The following is a 15,308-nucleotide window of genomic DNA, read 5'->3' on the forward strand; positions in this document are numbered from 1 at the left end:
CGTGTGTATGCGGCATAAGTGTTGCTTAACTGTGAGGCAGAAAATCAGGTTTCCTGCATCAGACAGGACCATGTTATGTGGCAGAGCTTTTTAAATCTTATGACTGGATGGACAGAAATACAAATCATTTGACAATTAAACAGCTCTCATACAAGTATTTAATCTGTGTATGTAGTTGTGATTTCTGGCATCCACTAACTTTTTTAGTTCGCCTAGATTAGACTTTTTCTTCTCAGTCATACGTGCCTACATCTGTTTCTAAATTCCTTTAAGCTCAGTCCTGACATTTGTTTCTTCACACAGGACTTTCTGCGCAACATCCCCGGCAGTGTCTTCTCATCCAAACTTTATGATAAATGGGTTTCTGTCATGGACCACGGAAGTCTAGCTGAAAGAATAAAGGCTGTTAAGAAGTAGGTGCCAGATTATCCTCTCTTTGTAAGGCAGTTGGCAAACAAAATATATAATATTGTGTCTCTCCTTGTAACATTTTAAAATATACTTACAGAATACACTACATTCTAACCCGTAAGTCAGACCAGAAAAAGACAGATTGTGATTGGTTGGTCAGGATACAGCATCAGCAATCGTTTCCTTTCATGGACAGGATTATTTTATTTTCAATTCAGTAAAGTACATTGAGGGTCACTTGAATTCAAAAACTAAATTGTGACACTCAGTCTCTGACCCAGAATTTTTTTTATCCCCCCCCCGTGCTGTTTTCTTATATATTATTATACACCTTCAAATGTTTTCACTGATTTAACTAGGCATTAGTGTAGTTATATTCCCTTTTGTTTGTTTGCCTTACCTTGTAATGATGGGCTCACATGTTGATGTTGCAACTTGTAGTGTCTTGTAGTGTCATGGCTTATTGACCCTGCTATGTCCACATATTCATTCATCTAGCCTGTCCCAAGCTTATCCTTATTTGCTAAAGAGTCATGCACCCAAATGATGTCTAGCCATTTCCTCTGTGTTGCATCACAAATGTGAGAGTGCTAATCTAATGAAAGACTGCATGGTGATTTCTCTGTTAATTGCTCTGTCTGCTTGGTCTATGTCAGATCTGATTACTGGTAAAGGAGAAGTATGGTCAAAGCCTTTTTTGGCCATACTTCTCCTATGGATCACAGGAGTGCAGTTATTTCTGTACTCCTCTGACCCATTTTCAGCCTACAGCGGGCTGAAGTCTGGTGTCAGCTGCCATCATAGAGCCGGTCCAGGCTCTGAAAAGTCACCATATAGACGGGATCCACCCAGAACCCTCGACCAGCAGCTGGCTCAACCCGAGCAGGCTGCACCCCGCCCCTCCACAGCTCCAGTGAATGCGGGGGCGGGGGTGGCAGAGCAGAGAGCCGGAGACTGACAGTCCTGTGCTGAGCCAGAGGGGAACAGATGCAGTATCAGATCGATGCTGCATCCACTGAGGTGAGTATATCTATTTTTCCCAAACCCTGAACTTCTCTTTAAAGCTCTTACCCCAAAAGAACTAGACCAAGAGCCCTAGGGATTGTGAGATATGTATTAGAAAGTGTCAGTTCTCAAACTACAGACAGTTATCATCCATTAACCTGTACAGTGCCATGCCACATGCCTCATGTTTAGAAACAAACATCTGTCACTGGAATGTGAAGATTTACTCATCTGCAGTATAGGATGTGTTTACAGGGCAATGCACATCTTATGCAGGTGAAAAACTCAAGGTGCAGAAAGTTTTTTTATAATGCCTTTAAACCATGCTTTTGTTGTAGTAAAGCCATACTGCTTTTTTTAAATAGACCGCGCAGAGTTATTGCCAAATTCCCATCCCCACAAAGCTGAATCTTTCTGAAGGCCTCTTGAGCCCCCCTCACTAGGGAAAGAGAGCCTTGACTGATGGGGCATGGCCAGGTGCCGGACAAGGGGAACGATTGGTTGAAACATGGGGATGGGATGGGCCAGAGCTCAAGGAACGTGTGCCCCAGAAGGAAGAGCGGTTTCTTGACCTTGCCAGCAGTTAAAGTTGCTGTAATGGACTATGCCCTTGATGGAAAATTGGAAGTAGGCTGTCTGTCCAGCACTTATGGTAAAGACATGCCCCACTTCCCTCTTTTGGTTGATTGCTCACAGTGCGACTGTGACTGGCACTGGTTAAATATGTTCACATGTTATGTGTTGGAATTTAATCAAGCTGTGGCCTTGCCCTTTCCAACCTAATGGTTGTAAGTGTCTTATCTAATAGGGTAAAGGGTTAGGGTGGTGGGGTATTTGATCCCATTGTGTTACGTTAATTGGGACCTAGGCCCGTTGCGCCTCAGCAGTCAAGTAATTACTATCCCGTGTTTTCTTATTGCAGGTTGTTGGAGAAACTTCCCCAAATAAATGTCACTTTACTATACTACCTGTTTGGGGTTCTGCATTGCATTGAGCAACGTTCTGACACCAACCAAATGACAGCCTTCAATCTGGCAGTGTGTATTGCTCCTAGCCTGCTTTGGCTGCCAAACCTTTCTAGTCCAGAAGCAGAGGGCGAGTTCACAAGAAAGGTAACATTCAGCAAAAAAAAGCAGAACACAGTGTGTGACAACTGATACTGCGATTTTGGCATATGTGTAAATCTTAATGTTTTGGCCCTCACGATCACCCAGTACTGCTGCATGGTGTGTGCATTGTAGTGCAGAGTAACATTGTAAGCGGAGTGAGCATGTGGACTTGATCTAAAACTATTCCATCATTTTTTGTCATATTTTGCACCAATAAGTGTTACACAAATATATTTAGTGCTAAAATTCTTTTAATTTCAATATTATACTATACTGTATCCCTGCCTTCCAGGTCAGAATTCTTTCTGGTTTACTGAAAAGGGCAAGCCAATTAGCTGTCTTTCAGGGCTTATTCAAACCAGTGTCTAAAACACCATAGTTAGATTTGTACAGTATATCGTTTTGTATTTAAAAAAATGTAATGCTTTGTATGTGTCTAAACGCAAGTAGTGGGCATATCTACACGCGTATATGCATGTATAGGCTTTAAAAAATGTTCCTATAACCCACTATTCAGACTTTTTTTAGAATATATTATAATACAATAAGTAGTTATAATAGATTATAATAAAATATATTATTAGGGTATCGGTGCAGGTACGGAGCATTTGCCCAAGTACTCAGGCAAATGCTGCGATGCTTGATCCGATACTTGGGCAGTCAGGGGTGATTGGTGGGGGAGTTACAAGCACCTCCGTGCTGCTCACCCCCTCCATGTGCTCTGCTCCTGTCCCTCTCCATGCTCCGCTACAGTCCCCCTCTGTGCTCCGCTCTGGTCCCCCTCCATGCTCCTCCGCCCCCCTTTGTCCTCAATCTGTCAGGATGGAGAGTGGAGGAAGGAGCCGGTGAATCTGTCATTTACTGGCTCGTTCCTTTTCCGAATGAACAGAGTCAGTGATCACTGACTCTGTCCATTCATAACTGAGCATTGTAAACTGTGTTTAGGATGCTTCAGTTTATGAATAGAGAGGAGCCTCTGTCTCCTCTCGATTCATCTCCAATGCATCTGAGGCAGCAGAGAAAGGGACTGGAGAATCTATGTCCTCAGTCCCTTTCCCTGTCTCAAAAGGGAGATGTCGGTGGGGGGTGTGTTAAGACCCCTGATATCTCATCAAAGCCCCCCAACAGGGCTAATAAAAAATACAATAAAAAATAAAATAAAGAATTGTAATAAATTAATATTTAAAAGGTTAAATTGTAAAAATAATAAAAAAATAAAATACACACTGACACCATCCACTCCCCCCCCCTGCCCCCTACAAATAAAGCATTGTAAAAAATAAAAATGTAAAAGATAATAAAAAAATAAATTGTAAATAACAAAACTGTAAAAAAACAATTTAAAAAAAATGAAAAACTACTGACACAGTCCACACGTCATCAGTGTTACATATTAGTGCCACTGTCACATAACATTAAAAAACAGTATCGATGATCAGTATTGGCGAGTACTTGAAAAAAGGTATCGGTGAAACCCTATATATCATAATATTTTATAATTCTTATAATATACTATTCTTGTAATCCTGTGGGTATAATTGAGAAAAAGGCGCCACTACTCAAAATACCGCCACTGCGCCTCTGGATAGCTACAGAGTATGTGGAAGCTGCCACTTAAAATGATAAAATATAAAAGCTGAATTTCAACTACTGGTCAATCTGGGATAATGACACAAAGTCAAAATAGCGGCTCTAAATGTTTGTGCACAAGGAGTATTAAATCCCCTAAAGTGACATGTGACTCACAATTTACAAATGAGAATATAACTGATATGTGCTAAAATATAATAAATGCTAAAGCACTAAATTGATAAATAGCACTAAATACCCTGTGACAAGTGAAGTGATATGATGTAGCTAGTGAAGCTACAAAAGAACAAAAAAAAAAAAATTTCCAAAATATAAAAAATAAAGGCCATAAAATATTGAAGAGGGTCTATAGTCGATGTGAAGATCTCTTAATCCATTCACCACACCAATGTGTCTGTGATTCCACTCCCCTAAAGAAACGCACTCACCGAATTCCAATGCCTACATTCTCACGTTAGGCTAAAGCGCATTTAAACCACATGGATAGGGTTTTAGAGCAAGCATCCGAACTACAGCCATGTGTCTCATATAATCTCCACATGTGAATAAAAAAGTGTACCAATAGTGTAATACCGTAAACAAAGCTTTAATGAAAACACTAAACAGCCTTCAAGATTTAAACTCACATGGTACAAGTTAAAAGACAGCAAAAGTGACTAAGGTAAGCCTTTCAAAGCCTCCAGAGCAGCGGATAAAACGGCCACGGCGGACCCAAGGTGTGCAGGCATAAGGTTGAATCTCACCCCTCCCTTGGTCCTGGATCTAAACCTGCTCATCAACTTGCTGGTGTGTCAAGCAATGTCCTGCCTCAATGATGTTGATTGCCGTACAGCCACGCCCTCGACATGTTTCGTCACAAGGACTTACTCATGGGATTGCATGGGATTGGGATTGCATGGGATTGACCAGTAGTTAAAATTCAGCTTTTATATTAATATACTATTCTTATATGCACACGGCCATACCAATTTTACTATTCATATAGGTATGCTTTTTCTGGGCTTTTCTGTGTGAATGATCAGTAAAATGGTAGCTTTTAGATGTTTAGTATATGTGCTGCCAAAGCAAGCACTAGATACAAAAGCATAACATTATAGTTCTATATCCTTCAGTTTTTTTTTTTTTTTGCAATACCAGAATACCCTTTTTGCATCTATGAATACACGTATACAGTTACACTCGTAAGCACATAAAATGCATGTCTCCAGATACAGATTTTTTTGACATTTGGTTTGTGCATGTCTCCGCTGAAAACAATGCACCTGCATTCAGATATGTGAACAAAAAATGCTTTGAAATGCATTTATTTACACCCGTCTGCTTGAGACCTTCAAGGGGAGGTGTGATTTATGTGCATACGTGAGTACTGGCGCATATTCGTGCATATTTATACATATGTGTGAAAAAAACTGACCAGTAACACAGATTTTACTGATCTAAGCACAGTGCAAGTTTACTGATAATAATGTGCTTGTATGTACAGGTCCATTAAAGCAATGGATTGCATTCAGATAAGTAAAAATGCCTAATGCACAACAGCATGTCATTTCTTAAGGGTGTATAGTGAAAACCCAGGAGCACAATTGGGAGACAGGGATACAGCTTTTTCACCCTATAATTGGAAGTGCCTAAACAAGGACATTAATGGCAGGGTGACTAGGTATTCTTTTATTGAAAGCTACAGATAAAAAACATTGCAAGTAACTTATAAAATGGTAAGTTAAAGCCTAGCTGTGACTTTAGTGATTGTGTATACTTTTAGCCCCTTTCACACGGGCGGACCTATCGGGTCCACCTGTCAGTTTTTTAGGACCCCATCAGACCCTCCAGTCTCCTTTAATGTAGGTACCAGTATCAACGAACATGTGTCCGTTGACAACCACTGATATCTGTTTCCATCCTATCTGCTAAAAACAGACGGATGGGGATTGCCTGGCGGAGGGAATCAGATGGCAGTCGGGTGTAAACAGACAGGCGGTCCTTTACATTTGAACGCCCGTAGAGGAGAGCGGGCTATGTCTGTGTCTACTCTGCAAGGATCAGCCATCCACCTGCTCAGCGGGGATCAGCTGGCAGATTCCCTGCTGAGCAGGTAGACTCCAACGGAGCCCACCCCGCGTGGAAGGGGCCTAAGAGATAAGATTGATTCATTAGCCATAGGAATGTATAAAACCAGGAGGTAGAAGGACTACCTGCACTCCCAGTTTGAAGCTCTGCCCTTGTGTTAAGAGAACAGTTTCTAAAGGAGTTACAGGCATTCTACAGCTGAGTAAACACTATTAGAATTTCCAATGAAAATTTGTATATAATTTTTTTTTTCTTGTATGAAAACTCTTTTTTCAGGACATTCGAATGTCGTTTGAAAGTAGTTCAAGATTTCGTTTGAAAGTAGTTCAAGATTTTGTTTGCTTTTAACATTACATTTTGGAATAAATGGACTTTACCAGACAAAAATCACATTCACTGTTAGAAATGTGTACATTCAAGAAAAATTTGAGAACATCCTGCTCCTTCAAATTTTCTTGGCACTGCGGTCAAAAACGAACGTTGGTTTGACCCCACTAATGATTAGAAAAATGAACAAGCTTTCTTGCAAGGTTCTATCAATTTAAAATATCCATTAAAATTCTGTTTGTGTATATCCAGCTTTACACAGGTGAATTAGGGCAGGGTGCGAGACCCAGCCTTGTAAGTCCATCAAGAGGTTGATGCCTGATTCACACCTTGCCCCATGGTAGACAATACCCCAAAGGGGAGCCAGGCAAATTGAAAAACCAGAACCTCTGGTTTTCTGACCCAGTCTCCTTGTATACAGGGTTATTGCAGCTACACCTGTTACTCCTGTGCAACTCCACTGCAGTAGTCCCTGAAAGCCATAGTGAAGTTGGGCTTCCTATGTAAAATAAAGATCACCTGACTTATTATAATTGTGCAGGAGTCCGGCTTCTACAGGTCTCACCCCTGTGCTATAGATGTGTTGTGGTTGGTGCAGTGGCACTTCACACACCTGAAGAAAAGATATGAACCATCCCTGCTGCACACAAGAGCCAGGCGCAGCAGTTCACACATAGCCCAGAGAGAGTTAAAGCCAAGCACCAGCCAAAATGCTGTTTTTCATAAAGATTTTATTATTTTATTTCTCTCTGCTCTCAGTGTAGTTGATTTCTCCTCAGTTCATCTCCAGGTGTTGAGTGTAAGAACAGAAATTTAAAGGAGATTTCCCCAATAGGAACTCAGGCCTACCTCTGGTAGGCTTATATTGCTGTCTGTGCCTCTACTGGGGAAATTTCCCCCCACTTCTTTTCCAATTGACACGTGTCAAACAAATAGGAAGTGGGAGGAATTCTCCTCATCAGGCATGCATAGAACATTTAAAACCTGTTCTCATAATTACCCACTCTATGAAAAAATAAAGTTGGTTTTTAATTGTTATGCTTAGTATCATCCCTGCCTTGTTAAAAGGCTGTTTTAGAGGGAATCCTGATGTTTGCAAAGCATCTCATGTATTGTTTTGTCACTTTACTTCCAGGTGTCGGTGCTTGTACAGTTTCTAATTGAAAACTACTGTACAATATTTGGGGAGGACCTTTCATTATTGTATACCAGCTTGTCAGCAAAGGACGACAATAGAGAGGACAGTTCAGGTACTAAACTTCCATATTAGAATAATACAAAATCAATAACAGAAAATTTTCCTTTCCTAATTTTCCTTTCCTGGTGCCTATCCATGGCAGCATAGATATAGATGGTTGCTTCGCCCACAACCAACTGACAGATTGTCTCAGATGAAATGTTTGCCATAGCTGCCCACAAAGAAGTAATTCCTCTGGACGAATGTGTATTCACAGCTTTAGGAATAGGAAAACCACTAGCTTGGTATGCTGTTTGTATTATGCACACAATCCATCGTGCTATTGTCCTCTTAGAGGGTGCCTGACCCCCTCTTGCTTGGATGGGAACTATAAACAGTCTCTCATCTTTGCAAAAAGGTAGTGTAGTGGAGATGTAGCACCTCAAGGTTCTTGCCACATACAGTTCAGGTAACTTGGATGAGCCTTGCTCCTCTAGAAAGTCTGGCAAAACCTATTCTTGTCCTGGAGGTTTGAGGACAGAAAAAAGAATGGAGTGAGCGGGTAGCTCTCTTTTTTTTATAAAGTTAAAAATAGACCTTGGGTTGGATATGGGCAGAGCAACCAACCATGTGTATGCTGTGTAAGGAAAAACAAATTAGTTTCAATAATATGAGTTGTAAAATTGGAATAAGGAGCCTATGGTATATAGGCCAATGATGTGACATGACTTTTTCAACTGATGTAAGGAACATTAGAGCATCTCTCATAATAATGAGGATATGAAAAATTTACACATGAGCAATTTTTAATGACAAAGTCCCTAATAGGTTACAATGTAACTTCATTCTGTTTAAATGGCGTGGCAGAACAAAGGTGTATATACACACAGATCATTGTAACTCAGTCTGACCTATTTCTGCTGGATGGTTTACCAGGTTTATCTCATGGTTTACCAGACAATAATTAAAAATATATGACATTTGAAGAAGAAGTCTCACAGGAAATATTGTCTGCTCTCACTGTCCCCTAGAGGACAAAGTGCATACAGAACTGTCTTGTTTTTTAGGTTTTGCGGATGCTGAGATAGTATGGAGAAAGGGACCAAGCGCTACAAGCTTCTTCTCTGTGTTTACATTAGATATTATAAGGCTGGCATGCTGCTAGCTTACTGTTGGAATGGAAAACAGGGGATGCATGGCTATAATATAAGTGTCTCTGCTGTAGGGGGGGCTTATCCATTTTCCTCACTATCCAAAATGAAATAAAAAGTTTTGGCTTTGGATATATTTTAAATACAATCATGGAAGTGAAATCTAAAATTGCTTTTAGTTAGAGGTAACAGTAATAACTCATAGCATGTACGTTCTGAAAATACTTTATAGTTTCCGTATAAGTAACAGTTAATGTTATTGGACAGCAGAATTAAAGCTTAGAATAATGTTGATGTCTGTAGACTGTAATATTTTAACCTTTAGAATTTAATGGCATTGGTTTATTTTATTTTTTTCATTATTATTTTTTTTCTAGATCTTTGTTCTTTTAAACATATTGACTCTTCATATGACAGCCTGGAGAATGAACTTAATGATGATGGAGATTCCCCATACAGTAGCTTACCTACAAAGATGAGTCATGAAAACCGCAGCAGAGACTCTGTTTTGACTCTGAGTGACTGTGATATGGACCAGGCCTACCATGAAGAGACGCGGACCTATGGTTGTTCTAAGACCTCACCCCTGAAGATGTCAGCAGTTTCTCATCATCGATCAGTGTTATATGAGCAATCTGAGAATGAATCTCTGTGCTCAAACACTTCAGGATATTCCTCCACAACAGATGTGAGGAGGCACCGGCGATGCTCAGAACCGGCCATTGGAATCCTGACATCCAGGTTCAGCCAGCTTAATGAATCTCCACAGGAGAATAACTCAAGTTGTGATGCACTTCTCTCCCAGTCGGCAGATGATTATCTTAAACAGCATCGCTATTTGCAGGTTGAAGGGCAGAAACTTATTAATCGCAGCGTAACTTTAGGTATTGATGTCTCCAAAGCTAACAGTAAAAAACAGACAAATGACAAAAAGAGCACTCCTAATAGACTTCTGCCACCTAGTGCACTGAGGCTAAACATTTGCTCTCGGACTAGTTGCTCCAGCTTGTCTTCTCCGGGAACATCTCCATCAGGATCTTCACTGAGTTCCTTGGACAGTGCATTTTCCCACTTCTCTGATTATGTGGTGGTGAATCCAAATGAAGTGCCATCAAACTTTGAGTGTACTATAAGGCAACACACAAAACTATTGGAACTCAGTCCAGACTTCCTGAGTGTTAACTCCTTATCAATGGTTGACCATGATAAACAGCCTAATGAAAGTTCTACTCTTTCTACGGGAAAAAGTGAAACTGAGTGGCCAAGCCACAAAAGTCCCGTCAGCACTCAACCAATTACGTGGTTAAAAAATGGCAAATCTGGTGTGAAGAGCTCCAAAAAAAAGGACAAATCAGTGACACAAGTGGACTGCTGTAAGACAGATGGAAATCATACCACTAAAGGACTAACTAAATCTGAAATTTCAGAATGTTCCTTCTTTGTTGAACAAGGATCTGTGCCAAATTTAGACTGTGAAACAAAGAACCGAATCATAGTACAAAGGCCAAAAGAACTCAAAGAGGATGGGCCTCTAAGTTGTACTGCAAGGTTTCGGGAGGAAACAAGTAGCCAGAAACTTTCACAAAAACCTCATATAGCAGAGAGATGTTTGACAGACAAGAAAGGAAATGGTGAAAAGGATGTGGAATGCAGCGAATTCTTTTTTCCATCTCCCGTATCCATAAACATTGAGTTATCGCCAAACAGCCAAGATAGCACACAAACTGTTTTCTTTGGTCAAAATATTGCACTGTTAGGCCGGAGAAACCGAAGAAAATCTACAAACTCTTACATTCTAGAGGAGCCTGTGCTTCTCAATTCAAACCTGAAGTCTTCTAGTGAACACTCTGTCCACCAGGCGGAGGATAAGTCATCTTGCTCAAAACAAGAGATCGCCAAAACATCACTTGGTAGGGACATCAGCATTCTTGTCACTGGCTTCAAGAAGAATAAAGTGTTACCTGCTAATGTGGACACTGGGGCCAAAATTGCCAACTGTGACTTGGTGAAAAATTTTTGTGTATCTCCAAAACTGAGCACCAGCACAGGAGACTTAATCCTGCAGCCAGATCTACCTAAGCCTGTAAAAGGCACAGAAGACAATGACAATGCCATAAAACAAAATAGCCAGGACTGGTCTGCAAAACGCTGCAGCGATCCCAAGTTTGAAGAGATAGACCAAAGATTTTTCACTGAGGAGTCCTATGTGTGAAGATAGATCATTAAAACAGGTGTTTTTTTAGGGGACCTTGTTTTTTTGAACTTACAAATTCAGCTTTGTTTTTGGAAGAGTCACTTTTGCGTGTAATTTATGCGAACGAATGTAGTGTGCTTTTTAAAGGAGACAGTATTTTAATGTTTTTCTGAGAGGGGGGACAGTAAATGTTTTGACATAAGCGAAAATGTTGACTTAAGGCTCATTCTTGAGAGCATTACTTATTCCACTAACCTACATATTAGTATGCCTGTGCACAGCAAGAAAATATTTTCTGCAGCATTTCAACAGGGGTTGTTAATGTAACTTTGTCGTAAGGTTTCCATTTGGCAGAATTAAAAAAAAAAATCTGTACATTTCTCCAATACATGCATATTTCTTATGTTTTATTCCTTTAAAAATGGGGCATGTACAGAAAAATACCTATTGATCTGCCAGAAATCCAGTGTGCCCCTAACTTCCTTTTTGGGTTGACAACACAATGCCTTTTTCTGCACTGCAGCACCAACTTAATGCAACACTGTAACTTAGCCAATTCAGGGTAGTATTGCCTTGTCTGCAGATAGTCCACCCCCATTCCCCCAGGCTCTTAAATTTGCTGGGCCATGCTTCGTTGCTGCCTCTGCAGTATCTCAGCATCACAACACCCCCCTTTCCTTCCTCAATCTATGTGACAGTGCATGGGCATGGTAACTGGCTGCTCAAGCCAGACTACTGTTACATGGGGGAGGTCACATGCGCCCATGCAGCCACACTCCATTAGCTAATGCTCAAGCTACATGCGACCGTTGCTTGGTAAGTATAACTGCCTGGTGTGGTGGGCTATCTGCAGACATTGTTACTTTACCTTGAATGGGGGAAGTGACAGTCTCTGTTTAAAGGATAAGTGCACCCTAACACTAAAAGCTCTACATTTACAGACATCCACAATCTTACACTAACCTATCTAACCCTGTAAAGAAAAAATCAGTATACATACCTTTTTTGAAGCCGATCCGACCCAAACCCACACTGAGCTGTCAGCTGCGGCTTCACTGTGGAGGCGGGTGCAAAGGACACAGCTGACAAGCCAAATAGTAAGTCTATGGGTGGCATCAATCCCCATTCATTTCACAGCTGTTGTCGCCTGTGTCCTCTGTAGAGCTTCCGCCACTGGAGACCGGATCGGCTTCAAAAAAGGTATGTATACTGATTTTTTTTTTATAGTGCTAGATAGGTTAGGCTTATATCGTGAATGTAGCTGTAGCTGTAGCTGTAGCTGTAGATGTAGATGTTGCGATTTTAGTGTTAAGGTGGACGTATCCTTGAAGCCCAAATTTCAGACAGATACAAAAAGAACAGCAAACACTGCAATTATATATTAATAAGAAATCTCTAAGGCCTCTTTCACACGGATGATCCGTATGTCCGTTTTTCATCCATCCGTTTTCGGATGAAAAACGGACATACAGTCATCCCTATGGAGCGTCGGATGTCAGCGGTGACATGTCCGCTGACATCCGACCCGCTCCGATCCGAAAAGTGTAACGGAGGAAAAACCTACTTTTTCCTCCGTTTTCGGATCGGATCGGATGACGACGGACACTACGGACCGTCATCATCCGATCCCCCCATAGGGGAGAGCGGCGCTCTGACAGGTCCGTCGCTGCACAGTGTGCAGCGATGCACCTGTCATCTTCCTGCTCAGCGGGGATCGGCGGAGCTATCCCCGCTGAGCAAGCGGATGTTCACGGGGCGGATCATGACTGATCTGCCCCGTGTGAAAGAGGCCTAAAACTAGAGTGCACATACGTTGACAGGGAATATACTAATAGATGCACAGAGGGTGCTGCTACACCTTAATTGTCCATTCAGCAGGTTTGAGGTGTTCTTGTTTTTTTTTTTTATTTTACAGAAAAGGAGTGTTCTTGTATAAATTGTTATTAAACCCTCAGTTTAAGCACTTTCAGCAGCTAATGTAATCACTTACTTAGTACACAGCTTCTTTATCTTTTAATCCTTGCCTATGTTTCAGTGTTTAAAGGTGGCTCCATTCTCTTGCAGCATCCTATGGAACCACCCTTGCATGCAGAGGGACTAAAGTTGTGTCTCCTTACACTGTGTGCAGCAAAAAAAAAAAAATCCAAACTGTATTGTTCACTGTTAAAGTAGAACTATAGGCAAAACTTTTTTTTCCATTCTGGATAGTGTAAAGGGGGGGGGTAATAACCCCTGTCAGATTTTTTTTCTTTTCACCATCTGTGTCCCATTGGGGAGATTTTCCTTCACTTCCTGTCCTATAACTAAACAGGAAGTGAAAGGAAATCCATGCAAATTAATTGGGCCCCCCAGGTCACCAGAACTAATGTACCCATTGGTAGATTTCCCCTCTATTACTTTTCTGGGGACGACACAAAATTTGGGATTTTCTTTTACTTTCACTTTCAGTAATAATGGTAAATATGACAAATAGAGAGGGTGAATCTACCTAGCAGGGGGACAGACAGCAATAAAGTCTGACTGGTGTTCTAATCCCTCTCCACTCTATCCAAAACTAAAAAATTATTCCCTTTCCTGGTGCCCATCCATGGCAGCATACATGTGTAAGCAGCCCCACCTACTTCTGCCCACAGGATTAGTGCATAGCTATAAAAAATTAACACCCACACAACAGCCCATGTCCTGTACATCGATAGGAAAGAACCGAGTGGGTTCAGTATGCTGCCATGGATAGGCACCAGGGAACGAAAGTTATGGTAAATATAATTTAATTTTCTGTTTTCCTGGTGCCTTCATGGCAGCATACTGTACATGTGGTAGATCAATAACTACCATAGCAAACCCTATCATATAAGAAAATGAGTAAACTATTGGCTTCCTGCAAAAGACAGCTGCAGTAAGGACTACTAAGCCCATCAGAAGTGCTAAAAGAACGCACCATAATAGAACCTGATTGGCTCTCCTGCCTGTCATGTTGGCTGACATCTTTGCATAAGGTGCCCACGATGTCCAGATGCTGCAATTACTCACTGGTTGCAGCCCAGTCACATAGTGGACCCTTAAAATTACCTTTAGGAACTGCAAGGCGATTGCTGCCCACAAAGTCACACGGGACATGGGCTGTTGTGTGGGTGTTATCTTTTTATAGCTATGCACTGGTCCTGTGGGCGAAAGTAGGCGCGTCTACTACCACATGTATGCTGCCATGGAGGCACCAGGAAAAAGTATTGCCTTTAGTTATATTTTAAAGTGGAGTTCTGCCCCCCCCCCCAGCAAAAAAAATAAAAGTTAGCAGCTACACAGTAGCTTCTGACTTTTATTATTAGGACACTTACCTGTCCTGGAATCCAGTGATGTCAGCACTCCAGCCGCTGTTTCCATCGGCTTTCGGGTGCTGCCGCTGCCATAGCCTGTAAGGAAAACCGGCAGTGAAGCCTTGCAGCTTCACTGCCGGTTCCCTACTGCGCGCTGCGTGCTGTGGAACTTCGCTTTAACTCTTTTCTGTTCTGAAGTTTAGTTTTAGCACTGAGAGAGCATAAGAAAGCAGCAATGAAAGTTGTAAACTGCAATTGCTGAGGAAAGAATTTTGACAGTTTACTGGGGAATATTTATTTTATTGTGCTAAATGTGTTAAACTAAAAAAACGATGAGGGCTTACAAATTGATTAGCAGATAAAACAGACCTTGTATGTATTTTAACTGTGTATTTAGCTGGAGTTCGGCTTTAATATTGCTGGTGCTAAAAGTGCTGAAAACTGTTTGGCAAGTCATCAATAATTACCTATGTCTAAGGCAGTCACGTTTCTAAATGCAGCTCCTTAGTACCACTGAATACAGGCGCACTCACAGGTAGGTAAGTCGAATTCTGCTCATAGGTACAAGCTATTATTCTAACATGTAAGTGGGACCAGTGTGTTCTGTGGTGGTAAGTGTGAGATGAGAGGACAGTTACCAATGTCAGTAATAATCTGTAAATATTATACATACACATAAATATATACAGTATATCTATAATTGAATTGACTATGTCTATGTTATTATGTTTACCTCTTATAATTTCAGCAGTGTAATGTATGTGTGTGCAATGTGCTGTGTAGCCGTAGGACATGATGTTGAGTATTTTATGTTTTATATTTAAAGCCATCTGAAATCTCATTTGTTTCATGACTTTGTACAGATTGCCCCGACTCCCTCCTGTAATATCCATTACAATGCAAATATTAAAAAGATGTGTATTTTTGTACTTGCGGAAAAAGCTGCTAATTTTATGTTTCTGT

General features: G+C 41.0%; 1 protein-coding gene across 2 annotated transcripts in view; it reads left to right on the forward strand.

Moving 5' to 3' along the window:
• Window positions 1-12,433, forward strand: part of ARHGAP20 (Rho GTPase activating protein 20) — a 217,869-nt gene extending 205,436 nt beyond the window's left edge. For both annotated transcript variants that reach the window (XM_073613484.1, XM_073613485.1), the window contains 4 exons: window positions 304-413; window positions 2,339-2,528; window positions 7,645-7,759; window positions 9,215-12,433. In XM_073613484.1, coding sequence (XP_073469585.1) covers window positions 304-413; window positions 2,339-2,528; window positions 7,645-7,759; window positions 9,215-11,049 — 2,250 coding nt within the window. In that variant the 3' untranslated portion in view covers window positions 11,050-12,433. The remainder of the gene's footprint in view (window positions 1-303; window positions 414-2,338; window positions 2,529-7,644; window positions 7,760-9,214) is intronic.
• Window positions 12,434-15,308: the final 2,875 nt, after the last annotated feature.

Source organism: Aquarana catesbeiana, linkage group LG02 (assembly GCF_042186555.1).
Source record: "Aquarana catesbeiana isolate 2022-GZ linkage group LG02, ASM4218655v1, whole genome shotgun sequence".
NCBI lineage: Eukaryota > Metazoa > Chordata > Amphibia > Anura > Ranidae > Aquarana > Aquarana catesbeiana.